Source organism: Pseudopodoces humilis, chromosome 18, assembly GCF_049639895.1.
Source record: "Pseudopodoces humilis isolate 2021_Gansu_Grassland_sample_001 chromosome 18, ASM4963989v1, whole genome shotgun sequence".
Lineage (NCBI taxonomy): Eukaryota > Metazoa > Chordata > Aves > Passeriformes > Paridae > Pseudopodoces > Pseudopodoces humilis.
Window position 1 is genome coordinate 16,702,096 of NC_142217.1, and position 14,064 is coordinate 16,716,159.

Consider the following 14,064-nt stretch of genomic DNA (forward strand, 5'->3'; position numbering starts at 1 on the left):
TGCAGGGATGCAGGGATGCAGGATTGCAGGGATGCAGGGATGCAGGAATGCAGGGATGCAGGGATGCAGGAATGCAGGAATGCAGGGATGCAGGATTGCAGTGATGCAGGAATGCAGGATTGCAGGGATGCAGGGATTCAGGATTGCAGGATTGCAGTGATGCAGGAATGCAGGGATGCAGCAGTGCAGGGTTGCAGCAGTGCAGGAATCCCAGCTGGATCCCCCTGGCACAGGATGCCCAGGATGGGGAGGAAGCTCTGCCATCCCCCGCTGGTATTCCCAAGGTTTCATCCCAGTTTAGAATCCCAGGGGAACCCACTCCAAAAATCCCTTCCTTCCACACTTCCTGGGCTCAGGTGGATGTCACCTGGAATGCTTTGGGTTGGGAGGGACCTTAAATCCCACCCAGTGCCACCCCTGCCATGGCAGGGACACCTCCCACTGGCCCAGGGTGCTCCAACCTGGCCTGGGACAATTCCAGGGATCTGGGGCAGCCACAGCTTCCCTGGACACCTGTGCCAGGGCCACCCACCCTCCCAGGGAAGTTTCCCTGTTAATATCCTAAAACCCAAGGATTAATCAGTCAGAAGGCAGACTGGACCTTCAGACTGGAACCTGGTGAATAATTAGAGCTGGAGGTTGAGCCGAGGTGAGGGCAATGGGGGCAGAGCTGGCACTGGCTCCTGAGCTCCAGAGGGGACATTCCCTTGGAGCAGGGAATTGGAGTCTGGCAAAGCCCAGCTCCAGGGATCTGGGATCCAACGGGGTGAAGATCCCGTGTGAGGCTGAGGGTTGTGGTGTCCAGGCCTGCAGACAGCTTTGTGTGGAGAAGTTGTGCTGAGAAACTCAGCTGCCTGTGCCCAGAAAATCCTGACAGCCCAGGAAGTACCGAGAACACACTTGGAACAAGCCAAAACTGCCTTCATTTGGGAAGAAGTGCTAAGAGGAGTGAAAAGGAAACCTTCCCAGTGGAGCTTTGGCTCTGGGAATGCCCAGAGGCCTCCAATTCATCAGCAACCCCCTTTCCTATGGCAAAACCTGGGGAAATGGGAACAGATTCCAGGTAAAACCACACACATCCCCCCCAGCCTCCCCATCCCTGCAGCCAGGGTGCTGGGATGCCATTCCCAGCGTGTTCAGCACTCCAGCACAGTGAATCAGTGCTTTATTTTCAGCATGGAGAGGTACAAGACCAGCAGTGATCCCTGGGGAATAAGCTGGCATGGCAAACTTCCCCCGGTGCCCTCAGATCCGTGGGATTGAGGTGGAGAGGAACACCCCCAATGTGTCCTCTAAACCCCAGGGGCCAGCAACAGCCCTTCCCCTCTTTAGAGATCCTTGTGTATCCATTCCAGAGGATTTGGATTTGGGATGGGGAGGGAAGGCCACGAATCAGGCACTGAATTAAGGAGGATCAGCGTGGCAGCCCTTGGGAGTGTTGAGGCAGCGCAGCCACGATTCCCAGAGCCTGAGCAGTGCCAAGAGCAGCCCGTGGGCCCAATTCCAGCCTCCCTCCCAGCAGGGCAGGGCCAGGAGGAACCTGAGAGCCCCTGGAATTTATTGCACGGTGCTGAATCAGGAATAATGCCAGGGCAGAGCTGAGGACACCGAGGTGGAGCCGTCTCTGCCTGTGTGCAAGGTGGGCGGAGGGGGAAAACCCCTGGATGAAAACCCAGTGGGAGCATAAAACATCCCTGCCCCAGCACCCTGGAAGGGTTTATATAGGGCAGTTCACACCATGATCCCAGCCCAGAATAGCTCCAGGGATTAACCCAGACCCTGACCTCGGCTCATCCCGCGTTACTCCCTGGAAATGCCAGCGGAGCCGCCTGGGATTGCATCAGCGCCTGCCTGGGATCTGGACAATGTCCTGCCTCGGCTGAGCTCAGCAGCAAACCCTCCCCAGAGCTCAGCACAGGCACAGGAGCTCCTTGCATGGAGCTGGAACAGCCCCAAGGAGGAACTGCACCAAGGAAACCAGGAGAGAACCGTGACAGGGAAACTGGGTGAGAACCGTGACAGGGAAATTGAGGGGAACCGTGACAGGGAAATCAGGGAATAAAACCTTGGCAGGGAAACCAAGGGGGAACCGTGATGGGGAGATTGAGGGGAAAACTTGAAGAAGGAGTTTCCTCGGGGTTCCTCCTGTTGTGGGTCCCCTTGGCAGGACAGTGCATCCCGAAGAGTGAAGGCAGGATTAGCCCAGGGCAGTGCCAGGCCCAGCAGCTCGCTTAATTCTCCTTCAGGTCGTTGTCAGTTTTACCTAAAAACGGGGGAGGAACAATCAGGGCTCGTGTTTCTTCCTCCAGAACCAGCAGCCCTTTTAACTTTATTGATTGATTTTTATTTGGTGGTTTTGCTACACAACATCACCAGCAGCACAGCCTGACAAGCAGGACAGCAGCTCACGGCCGTGCTGCTGTCTGGACTTTGGCCTCCTGAGGCCTTTCCTTGACAATTTTCTCTTTGATAACTTCCCCAGCAAAGCCCCCCAGGTCCCTCAGTGCCACCACAGAGACTCCCTGCCCTCGCTTCACACCCCCAGAGAAACCCCAAAAAACTCAGCCAGCCCTGAGACCCACGGAGCCCCAGGAGCCCCAGCAGGAGCTGGGCAGACCGAGCCTGATTTATTCCAAGAGCAGCTCCGTGGCGTTATCACTGCTGAAAGCAGCGCAGAGCACACAGCGAGCCCCAAAATCAGCTCCCCGGGCTGGGACAGCAGCCAAGCCACGGCCGGTACCTTTCGGGAGGAACTTCAGCGAGCTGCTGAATATTCAGAAGCGGGACTGGCCCTTCTTGGGGCCATCGTTGAGGAACTCGTGGCCCAGCCCGTTGCCACACTTGCCACACGTCACCTGCAGAAGCAAGGGGAGGGGTTGGCAGCAATGTGGCTTTTCACGGAAAACGAGCCCGGAGGTGTTTGGGGTTTATTTTTGTTACATCCCAAGGGTTCGGGGGTCCGCACCTTTAAAGCCCCCGGGCGCTCCTCGCGCTTGGCCACGCTGTCGCCGCGCAGGGTCTCGGTGAAGGCTGGCCACGGTGACGAGTGCTCGTACTTGGCCCGGCTGGAGAAGAGCTCATGGCCACACTTGGCACACACGTAAATGCCTGGGGAGGGCGGCACAGCGGGGTCAGCGCGGGGGACACGGGACACCCCCCGGGACCGGGCAGGGGGGCGGAGGGGCAGGACCCCCACTCCCCATAGGGCTTCCCGCAAGGGCAGGATCCCCCCAAGGATCCAAGCCCCGAATCCCTATCCCCGATTCCCCCACCCCGTTGGGAGGACCCAAACAAGGACCGCAGACTGGGGACCCCCACCCGGAGCCACGGCCGGAGGATGCTCCGCAGAAGGGCACCCCCTAAACCCCCCCTCAACCGCTCACCCGGGGGGTTCCGCCCTGCCGGGGACCACCCCCTGCCCGCCCCGCTAGGGATCCCCCCGGCCGCACCCCCGGAGCCCGCGGGGAGCCCCTCACCCGGCTGGAAGTGGTCCTTGAACACCTCTCCCCCCAGGAAGGAGCAGAAAGCCATGGCTGCGCCCTCCTCCCCGGCCCGTTCCGCTGGCCCGGCCGCGCCCCCCGCCCCGCCCATTCACACCGGGCCACCCCCCCCGTGTCCCACCCATCCCCTGCCCATCCCCGTGTCCCTCGCATCCTCTGCCCATCCCCGTGTCCCTCCCATCCCCGGGCCACCCCCCGTGTCCCTCCCATCCCCGGGCTACCCCCCGTGTCCCTCCCATCCCCTGCCCATCCCCGTGTCCCTCCCCTCCCCGGGCCACCCCCCTGTCCCTCCCTTGTCCCTCCTCTGGGCCCGCCCCTGCGGCCCCTCCCCGCCGCCCGCAGAGGGCGCTGCGGGCCCGGCGGTACCGGGGGGGGGGTCCCGGTACCGGGGGGCCCCGTTCCGAACCTTCCTTCATCCCCCGGGGACCCCTGGGCCGGCCCCAGCCCCCGCGCGGCCTCCCCAGCGAGGGGCAGCCGGGCCGGGGGATGCGGGGGGGCGCGGGGCGGAGCGCGGAGCCGGCTCGGGGCTGCGGATGCTCCGATGGGGGCGGGGCGGGCTCCAGCCCGGCTCTGGGCATCTGCAACCGGCTGCGGGACCGCGACGGAGCCTCCGGTACCGGCCCTTCACCGCCGGAACCGGCGCCGCTCCGGCCCTGCTGTCCCGGCACCGGCATCAGTCTTTGGATCCCGGCACCAGAACCCACCGGCCTCCAGCAGCGCCGGCACCGCCACTGACACCGGCACCGGCTCTTCTTCCCCGGCACAAGGCCCCCCGGCACCGGGAGTGACGCCCCCGTTATCCTCCCCACGCACTGGGACCACTCCGATCCCCCGGCATCGCTCGCCCTTCTCCATCACCGGGACCGACCGACCCTTCCCGGATCTCCGGGCCCCCCCGCCTGCCGCAGGTACCGGCCCTGCGGGTCCCGGGGCGGGCGGCGGGGCCGGGCAGCCCCGGTTTCCCCAGCAGGGTTGGTGGCCCTTGGGACCGGGGGTCTCACAGGCAGTCCCAGGGCTCTGAGGATGGGTGCGGGCACGGCGGGGACCACCCCGCGCCGGGAGCGCAGAGCCGGGGTCACCCGTGGGGACCCTCCTACGGAGGATGCGGGGGCTGAGCGGGGCCCGTGGTGGGCGCGGGGGGTCCCGGGGAGGAGGCGGTGACAGCCCGGCATGTGGCAAGGTGAGGGCTTTGAAGGTGAACCTGGGCAGGTTCCAAAAGGGGCTGAGCTGCTGCAGCTTCCTTCTCCTTCCAAAAACCAGCACCACAAATCCCTTCTTGTGTAGTTTATCCAAAACCTCTCGGATGTGTCCCCGGGCTTAGGCTCTGCTGGAAGTGGTGCAAGAGGGAAAAAATTTGGTGTCCTTTGGATAAAAACTTGTGTCTGGCTCTGCTCCCCCGGCCCTGCGGCCGCAGCGACGCTTGGGTGGATCCCCGATCCCAAATGCCACGGGACGTGTCCGGCGGCCCGGAGCTCCCCCCGGGGCTGCGGGACCCCGGCGCTGCCGCTGCCCTCTGGATGCTGCCGCTTTGAATTAGGTCAGGCTTCATCCCGGGAGAGCTGAGCTCCCGCTGCGGCCCCGGGGATTGATGGATCGTGGCAGGAGCCCGGGCAGGGGGAGGAAGGAGCCGGGAGGGAGGGGGATGCGCTGCTTTGAAAGCGCATCCCGTAAGATCCAGCGAGATCAGAGGAGCGGGATTGTCAGGGAAAGCTCCAAATAGACTCCAGGGCCTCGCACACCTCAGGGCTGTGGATTTCCAGGCGGTGGAAGGAGCTGCAGCAGCCAGAAGGTCTCGGCAGCATCGTCCATCGGGAAACTGCTGCTCGCTGCAGTTCCCCCAGTGAGGCTGTGCCGGTGTGAATGGGATGGATGTTGGAAGTGGCCGGCTCCTTCCCCATGGCTGAGCGCTCCCGGGAGCTGCAGGGGCCGTGCAGCTCGGGAAAACGAGCCGGGATTGGGAATGGCTGAGACACGGGAATGAAGCAGAGTCCATAGAGAGGCAGGGCTAGGCACCCTGCCATGCACGGGGTGCTGTAGGGGCTTTGGGAGTGAGTCCTGGGGCTGGCTGGCTCTCAGCGTCCTGCTGGAGACATTCCAAAGCCCACCTGGCTCCTTGCTCCCCCAGCAGCACAAAACTCACTCCGGTATCCACCAGCAAAACCCCTGAGAAGAGCGATGTGATGTGGAGCTGGGAGCAGAGGATGGAGCTGGGATCCCACACTGCCCAAGTTACATTCTGAGCTTGCAGAATTCCCTCAAAGCCGCTCCCTGATCTCGGGATAATGTGGAGCGCTCCAGGGACAGCGTCACAGCCGGGTTCTGTCACAGTGTTTTGTGCAGATAATTAGAGAGGGATTTCCAGCTCCCTTGGCTGGGTGAGGAAAGCGCTGCTGTGGTGCCATGTCCCCGCCAGCAGAGCCACTGCCACCCTAATTAACCACAGAGGAATGAGGGAAGTTAATGAAGTTGATATTTCAATTAACTCCCTGATTCTACAACCAAACACCAGGCGGGCAGTGCCCACCGGGGAGCTCCCACAGTGCCAGGCTGTGCTGTGCCACCTCCTGCTGCCTTGGCCATGTGAAGGGAATGTTTTAGGGGGAGACACTCCAGGGCACCAGCCCAAGCTGGGTCACAGCTTGCCTCTGCCAATCAAAGCTGGGAGCAAGGAGCGGAATCTTGGAGCTGGAATCCGGTGGAGAGGCTCACTGATGGTCATGGCTTTGGTGTGTCCATACACAGCGAGGGGGGACACTGTCATTAGGGGTCTTGTGTCCCTGCCCTGTCCTGGGCTGGGTGTCCCAAGCACTGCTCCTCAGCTCCAATCCTTCTCAGGGATGTTCTGGAAGAGGTGGGATCACGGGAGCTGTTTGCTGGCACCTCCAAAGCCACCATCATTCCCATTGTCCCGTGACCCCACCCAGCTGCCCCCACGAAAACTCTTGCAAGGACCTTCATGTCCAAATGATCCTGTAAAGAGCAAAAAGCCCCCCGTGGTCCTGCAGGGCCACAGGCTGGGGACGAAGTGCAGGCTGGGAGGGGGGATAGTGCTGGGGCACCTCCACTCTCAGTGTTGGCTCTCTGAAGCCTGAGCCAGCAGCAAAGCCTCCCCTGGGGCTGCACCTCCCTCTTGGGGTGCTGCTGCTCCAGCCAGGGCACCCAGCAGGGTCTGTCCTGCTGCCCCCACCCTCCCCAGAGCTGGCTGCAGCAGCAGCAGCAGCAGCATAGCCCCCGCTGTACTCGCCGTCCCTGCCAGAGGAGAACTCCCATACAAACCCAGGCTATTATTATCTCTGTCTTCCACCGTGTTAATGGTCTCTCAGGAAACAGACTTCTTTTTTTCCCTTTTTTTTCTTTTTTTTTTTTTTTTTTAGCTTTTAAATCCCACGAGTTCGGGAGTGGTGGGAGCTGAGAGCTGGGCACGGTGGAGTGGAGCACAAGGAGCACCGAGCCCGGTGCTGGGGAGACACTGTCCCCTTGAGCTGGCAGGGACACGGAGCAGGGCAGGACCCTCCACAGACCAGCCCAGGGGTGTTCTGGTAGGAGCCAGGGGTGCTGGGCAGTACTGGGGGTGCTGGGAGTGCCTGTGATGTGGGGCCACTGAGAACCCTGCTCAGTGAGGGGCAGGGGGTGTCCGGGCTGCAGTGCTGGGCTGGGACATGGACAGGGCCCTGCAGCATCAGGGGAAGGATCCCTTGGAGTCACAGAATCACGGAATGCTTTGGGTTGGAAGGGACCTTAAAGACAATCTACTTCCAAGCCCTTGCAATGGACAGGGGCACCTTCCCCTAGGGCAGGTCCCCTCTCAGGCCCAGCTCCGCTGCTTATTTCCCTCTGCTCACTCCTCCTTTGGCTGTTTTGGTGCCTTGCCAGGTGCTGGCAGTGCCAGCAATGCCCACGGGCTGGACAGCACCAGCCAGGCTCTGCCGGGAGCTGGGACCACCAGGACAATCACCAATCGATGATTTGGGGTTAACAAGTGGCTCCTGTAAAGGAGAAGCAGAGCAAGAGCTGAGATTATATAAAGGGGACTGGAGGCAGCCGCAGCACAGGCTGTAATTAATTCCTGGCACCGAGGAGCTTTGAAGATCCAGGGTGGCGCGGTGCGAGCGTGAGGCAGCCCCAGGGTCCTTGGGATGAATTCCTGCTGCTGCTGCAGGGCTGCTGTGAGGGGAAGAGGGCAGGGAGGGGCTGAGCGCTCCATGGACCCGCTGGGAGCTGACTCAGCACCGCGGTTACCCTGCAGAGCCCGTCCTGCACATCCCTTCTCCCTCCCAAAATCACGGAGGGGGCACGGCTCGGAGCAGGTCGGCCCATGGCTCTGGCAGGAGGGCAGCGATGAGGGGTGGTGGTGGTGGTGGCTGGTGGGGACAGGACAGCACTTCGCTGAAGCCAGGACAATGGAAACTTTGTGTTAGAAAAACTTTTGTCCCCCCCACCCCCAGGAAAGGCAGAGATTGCTGACTGTGCTCACTGAGCATCCCCACGCTGCGCTGGGGCCGCCGCTTGGGCCGGCTCCATTTCGAACTCATGCAGTGCTTGAATCGGGCCAAACCGTGAACTTTTAGAGGAGTCAGGGAGTCCTGCCCGCTGGCCTGGCACCCCTGCCCGCAGCCCCAGCGCTTGCACTGGGACCGATGGAATATCCTGGTGCGGAAAATCCCCCGGCTTTGGCCGCAGCCCCGGCTGCCAGCTCCGGGCTCTCGCAGCCCCGCCGCTCATTGCCTGGCTGAGCTTTATCCTCCCCAGACAAGCGGTTTCCCACATGAGCTCACGCCACAAACCATCCCGAAATAGGCTGGAAGGCGCCCAGCCTGCAGTGAGGGTCCCGGGAGACCGATGGGAGAGGCAGGACCAGAGCGGGGATGTTCTGTGCCCTGACCCGGAGCTCTCCCAGCTCTGACAGCTGCTTCCCTGTCCCCCGGCAGTGCCGTCGGCGATGCGAGCCATGGCAGACCAGGCTGCGGTGGCAGCAGACGCTTCTCCAGCCCTGGCACCGTCCCCGGGCTCACCTCGGCGTGGGGACACGGAGGGACCATCGCTCCACGCCGGCGGCGCCCGGGAGGACGGGGGCGGCCGGGATGGCTGCGGGCTCCTTCCCGCGGCGGACGGGGACACGAAGCGTCCCCCCTCGCCCCAGCCTGGGGAGATGCTCCTGGCCGACCTCCCCCGGGCCCCCCAGCCCCGGCTCAGCCCGGCCAAGTCGCGCACGGCTCCGTCTTCTCCCAGCGTGTCCCCGTCGGAGAGCCGAGCCGCGCTGCTCCGGCTGCGCGATGCCAGGCTGGAGGACACGAGGAGGCGGCTGTCGGGGGCCGTGCAGGAGCCGCTGAGCCGCCTCAGCCGCCTCATGGCCGAGGACAGCAGCCCCACGGGCCGGGCCAAGGAGCCGGGGGGCAGCGGCGGGGCCGGGGGCCGCCGGGTGCGGGACTGGACGCCCTGGGAGCCCACCCTGAACTGCCGCTACGAGATCTGCTCCTACGGGGACGTGATCCAGGTGGTGGAGGTGGCGCAGAGAGACACCGAACCCCCGCTGCCACCTCCCGAGGAGGCTCCCCCGGCGAGGTCCGGGGGCTCCGTACCGGGCAGAGCGCTCGCTTCCATCGCCCTCCTCGCCTATGGGTACCTGGTGCTGCCGCTGCCGCCCTACGCCGCCGGGCTCTGCCTGGGGCTGCTCTGCGGGCTGCTCCTGGGCTTCCTCGCCATCCTCCTCCTCGTGCCCAAGGCTCCCCCGGCCGCTCGGGGACCCTGGGGCCGCCTGCGCCCCAAGCTGCTCCCGGGGGAGCCGCGGGAACCGCCCCACCTCCAGGTAGGAGAGGGAGGGGAAGGGAAGGATCCCCGGCTTGGTGAGCGGGAAGCAGCCGGCTCCCTGTTCCCCCTTTTCCAGGGCTGGATGAACCAGCTGCACGTGTACGACCCCGAGATTTTCCACCCATCGCTCACGCACTCGGTGCTCGCCGTGCTGGACGGGGCCACCCTCAAGCTGTCCTACCCCAAGAGCAACATCCCGCGCCGAGCCACCTTCGAGGAGGAGATCCTGGACGCCGTCTTCGTCAGCCACCGCTGCTACGACCTGACCGACGCCAAGGTGAGCCTGGAGACCCCCAGAACCCTCCCACGGGGACCCCGGCACGCCTGGCCCGGCCTCACCCCGCTTTCGGTGCTGCAGGTTTTCCTGTGCCCCCCCAGCCTGGCCCGAAAGAGGACGTGGAACAAGAAATATCCCATCTGTGTGCTCCTCCCCGAGCCGGCCGAGGGAGAGGGCAGGAGCAGGGAGGAACACGACGCGGAGCTGCAGGGGGATGAGGGGACCAGGAAGGTGCCGGTGTCCGGGCAGGACATGCCAGGGGACTGCAGGGACAGGTGCCTGTACCTGTTTGGGCGGACGGGGCGGGAGAAGGAGGAGTGGTACCAGCACCTCGTGCAAGCCTCCCGTGGGACAGCCGGCAGCCACGGTGACACCAGGGCAGGTGAGGGGCAGCCAGCATGGCCTCTGCTCTGGACCAGGGCTGATCCAGGAACACAATTCCTTGGTGGGCAGCCATGAGCGTGGAGGGACACGGAGGAACTCAAAGTGTAGCCAAGAGGGTTCAGCTCGTCAGCAGAGGGTGGGTGGCACGTCACTGGCGTCACGTCCCCCCTGATGCCATCCTGAGTCAACAGATTGGATATTGGGAACAATTCTTTCACCGAAAGGGCTGTCCAGGCCTGGCACAGCTGCCCAGGGCAGGGGTGGAGTGCCAGTCCCTGGAGGGACTTAAAGCCATGTGGATGTGGCTCCTGGGGACACGGGTCAGTGCTGGCCTGGGCGGTGCTGGGGAATGCTTGGATTGATGGCATCATTTTTCCAAGCTAAACGATCCCGTGATTCCACACCCCCAGGCATGGGATCAGCTCCGCAGAGCAGCAGCGGCAGCAGCAGCAGCGCCGAGGACATCCCATCCACGGATCCAGCCACGGACGTGTCGGGAAGCGCTGAGGAGATTTACCTGGATTACAGCACCTACATGGCCCGATTCGTGCCAGCACAGGCGGCTGCCAGCCCGGACAGGAGCCCCTCTCACGGAGCTCTGGGCAGCCCCACGCCCACAAAGGTGAGCGGGACAAACCCCGCGCTGGGAGCGGGACTTGAGCGCCAAGCGGAGGCTGAAGGACCCCGCACGGAGCCGCCTCCAGCCCGTGGTTTGCTGGAGCAGACAAACCCTGGGGCAGGGGAGCACAGGACAGCAGGTCCCACTGCTCACGGGGCCACCTCGCTGCGGGGGCTGGTGGCTGCTGTCCCCCCGCAGCTCGGCGAGGACACGGCGAGCATGGCCTGGATGAACGCGCTGGTGGGGCGCATCTTCTGGGACTTCCTCCGGGAGCAGTACTGGGCAGAGCAGGTGTCCAACAAGATCCAGAAGAAGCTGAGCAAGATCAAGGTGAGAGGCAGGAGTATCAGATCGCTCGGGGGAGCCCTGCTCCCAAGACTCCAGGGCGAGTGTCACTGTCCCCCATGGGGGTTTCTCTCCATCAGCTCCCGTATTTCATGAACGAGCTGACGCTGACAGAGCTGGACATGGGCACATCCATCCCCTCAGTGCTCAGTGCCTCCAACCCCACCATCAACGAGCGAGGTAAGAGCCCCTCAGAGGGACAGGGACCCCAGTGCTGGCTCCAGGATGGCTTTACAGAGCTGCCAGCCCTGTCCCCAAAGCTGGGAGGGTTTGGCAGTGCACAAGCAGCTCTGACCTCTGTGGTGCTGACCTGATCTCGCCCTGTCCCTCTCCCTGGCAGGGCTCTGGGTGGACATGGAGGTCACCTACAGCGGCTCCTTGCAGATGACGCTGGAGACAAAGATGAACCTCAGCAAGCTGGGGAAGGAGAGCTCTGCAGAGGAGAGCGGCCCTGTGGAGGCAGGCAGAGAGGGGTAAGGAATCCATCCATGGATGGGCTCATCCTGCTCCTCCTGCCCCAGTGAGGCGAGGCCGCTGTCCCCAGAGCAGCCCGTGATCTGCTGGGGCTCTCAGGGCCAGGCCACGGCTGATCCTGCTGGCAGACAGCGATGCCGAGTCATCCAGCGCCGGCTCCTCCGACGAGGAGGATGTGACCACTGCAGAGCCCGTGGGAGCCCCGGGGGAGCGGCTCCCCCCGACTGGCACTGAGGGGTAAGGGGGTGCTGGGGGTCCGTGCCATGGGGGGGCTGGGGATGCACGGTGCCACATCAGCACAGGGGCACGGGGCCGGTGTCCCCAGCAGGACACACACAGCACATCCTGGCAGCTTTCAGCAGGGATCTGTCCCTGTAGGGTGCTGTGGCAGAGAGCCAGGGGTGCCCAAAACCCAGCAGGGCTGAGCTGGGGCCCCTCTTGCTTTAGCCACATCAGCGGCAACAGCACGAGCCGGAGGATCCTGCGCTTCGTGGATAAGATCGCCAAGTCCAAGTACTTCCAGAGGGCCACGGAGAATGAGTTCATCAAGAAGAAGATGGAGGAGGTTTCCAACACACCGCTGCTGCTGACGGTGGAGGTGCAGGAGCTGGCAGGAACCCTGGCTGTGAACATCCCCCCGCCACCGACCGACCGTGTCTGGTACCAGCTCTCCTTCCCCCCACAGGCTCATCCTGCTCCCAGCTGCCCTTGTTCCCTGCAAGGAGCCAGCTCCAGGGCTCCGGGCTCATCTTGGGCACCAACAACCCAGGCTGCTCCCCAAAGGGGCTCACAGACCTCAGGCTCATTTCCCTGAGTCTGCACCCAGGCCAACACAGATCTTGGGACCCTGAGCTGTCACCTCCTCCCTAAAACCCAGCAGTGGGGCCACCTGGGTTGTGCCACACCTTCAGCAGGTGATGATTTCTGCCTCTTTCCTTTCCCCTCACAGGTACAGCTTCCGAGTGCCCCCGCAGCTGGAGCTGAAGGTGCGCCCCAAGCTGGGCGAGAGGGAGGTGACATTCCTGCACGTCACCGAGTGGATCGAGAAGAAGCTGAAGCACGAATTTCAGGTGCCTGGGCTGTCGTCTGGGGGCTCAGCAAACCCTGCTGAGGCTCAGGCATTGCTGAGTCAACCTCAGTTCTTTCTGCAAAAAGCCAACACCTGGTCTGGTCTGGCCAGCTTGGAACAGTGAAGACACAGAACCCAAATAACGAGCTCAAGGGCTGAGGAAAAGTGATTTCCTCCCATTATTTTCAGGCCTTCCCCAAGCAGGGAGAGTTTGGGGTGTCAGGCAGTCCCAGGCAGCCCACCCTCCTGGAGGGCTGAATCCACCTGTTCGTTCTGGTTTGGAAGTGTTTGGGATTCCCAAGGGTTTGTGTTCAGCCTCCCACCTCTGCTCAAAGAGCAGAAATGTCCCCACAGATACTTAGGGCCCCCCCAAAAGCCACCCATTTGGATGGCTTCAAAATGCTGGTCTCTCCCTTCTGCTGCCATGGAGGTGGGCTGGGCAAAGAAAAACTGTTCCTGCTTGTCCCCACCCTGATACACAGAGCTGGGACCCTCCTGGGGCTGCTGCTGCAGGGGTGGGAGCACAGGGGTGGGGTTCCTGCCAAGCCACCTCCAGGCAGTGTCCCCGTGGTGTTCAAACCCACTGATTTGTTGTTCTGGATTCCACTTTGCAGAAAATTTTGGTGATGCCAAACATGGACGATCTCATCATTCCCATCATGCGCTCTGGCCTGGATCCTTGGCCACCCAGCACGGGACTGCTCCGGGACCCGCCAGCCGTGGGGGACAGGAGGCTCTGAAGCACCACCCCAGGGGCAGGGACACTGCCCAGAGCTCAGGGACCTCGCTGGGACATGGGGACAGCCGGGGCCTGGCCACTGACTGCACCCAGGGCTGTGCCTGGATTCATCCCCATCTCTGCTTCTGCAGATGAGCCTCCTCAGATCCTGCAAGCACACGTTCAGGGCACAGCCAAGCTGCTGGAGAGCCAGGAATTCCATGGCCACGTTCCCAGGACTCCTGGTCAAGCAGGCAGCTCTGGACAGTGGAGGGCTGGGCTTCCCCACTGTCTGGTTCCCAAAGAGGGTGCAGGACACCTGGATCACGGCACCAAAGGAGTTGGGATCGTCACTGATCCAAATTTCCCAGCTCTGGGGCATCCCCCCCGCTCCCCACAGGCAGCTGGGCTGCAAGGAAAGCACAGGTGGGAAAGGATCCCAAGTGAATAAATCCATCGCTGCCCAGCCCTGCCTAGCAGCCCTCTTGTTCTACACAAATCCCCACCTCTGGCAGGATCAGGGGGCTCTGAGCAGGGAGAAGCACCTCCAGCTTGGCAAAAGCAGTGCTGGAGGTGTGTGGGAGAGGCACTGAGGGGACAGTGAGGGAGCCTGGGCAGAGGCAGGGCGTGGGGAGGCCCTGTACTCCCAGTGGAAACTGGTGCAGAAGCTCTGGTATGTGCTCTGCTCTCTGCTGGGTGGGAGGAAGGGGAGTCTTCGTGGTGATTTGGATGGGTGGGGAAAATTCACTGGGCAAAGGAAATGGAGGGTCCAGAGGAGAGAGCGGGCACTTGGCTGTCCCTGTCCATGTGGGCCAGTCCCAAATGCCACTTTTCCCAATCCCACCTGCTGAGGAGGCTGAAAACAGGCAA

At 63.0% G+C, this 14,064-nt stretch overlaps 2 protein-coding genes across 3 annotated transcripts; one reads left to right on the forward strand and one right to left on the reverse strand.

The window, feature by feature from the left end:
* Positions 1-1,148: 1,148 nt before the first annotated feature.
* On the reverse strand, positions 1,149-3,570 carry MSRB1 (methionine sulfoxide reductase B1). The gene is made up of 4 exons (XM_005523209.3): positions 3,477-3,570; positions 2,966-3,108; positions 2,741-2,855; positions 1,149-2,263 (listed from the first exon to the last, which is right to left on the reverse strand). The coding sequence occupies exons 1-4, from the start codon at positions 3,529-3,531 to the stop codon at positions 2,232-2,234; spliced, it is 345 nt and encodes a 114-aa protein (XP_005523266.2). The 5' UTR covers positions 3,532-3,570; the 3' UTR covers positions 1,149-2,231.
* A 403-nt stretch (positions 3,571-3,973) lies between these two features.
* On the forward strand, positions 3,974-13,692 carry LOC102109959 (testis-expressed protein 2-like). 2 transcript variants are annotated; one of them, XM_088064067.1, is made up of 13 exons: positions 3,974-4,408; positions 6,875-7,039; positions 8,429-9,306; positions 9,385-9,585; positions 9,667-9,967; positions 10,380-10,591; positions 10,787-10,918; positions 11,014-11,113; positions 11,274-11,406; positions 11,507-11,644; positions 11,855-12,067; positions 12,357-12,477; positions 13,091-13,692. In XM_088064067.1, the coding sequence occupies exons 3-13, from the start codon at positions 8,440-8,442 to the stop codon at positions 13,214-13,216; spliced, it is 2,544 nt and encodes an 847-aa protein (XP_087920193.1). In that variant the 5' UTR covers positions 3,974-4,408; positions 6,875-7,039; positions 8,429-8,439; the 3' UTR covers positions 13,217-13,692. The 2 variants fall into 2 exon arrangements, with proteins under 2 accessions (XP_087920193.1, XP_087920192.1); XM_088064066.1 differs by having other exon boundaries at positions 10,380-10,918.
* The last annotated feature ends 372 nt before the right edge of the window (positions 13,693-14,064 follow it).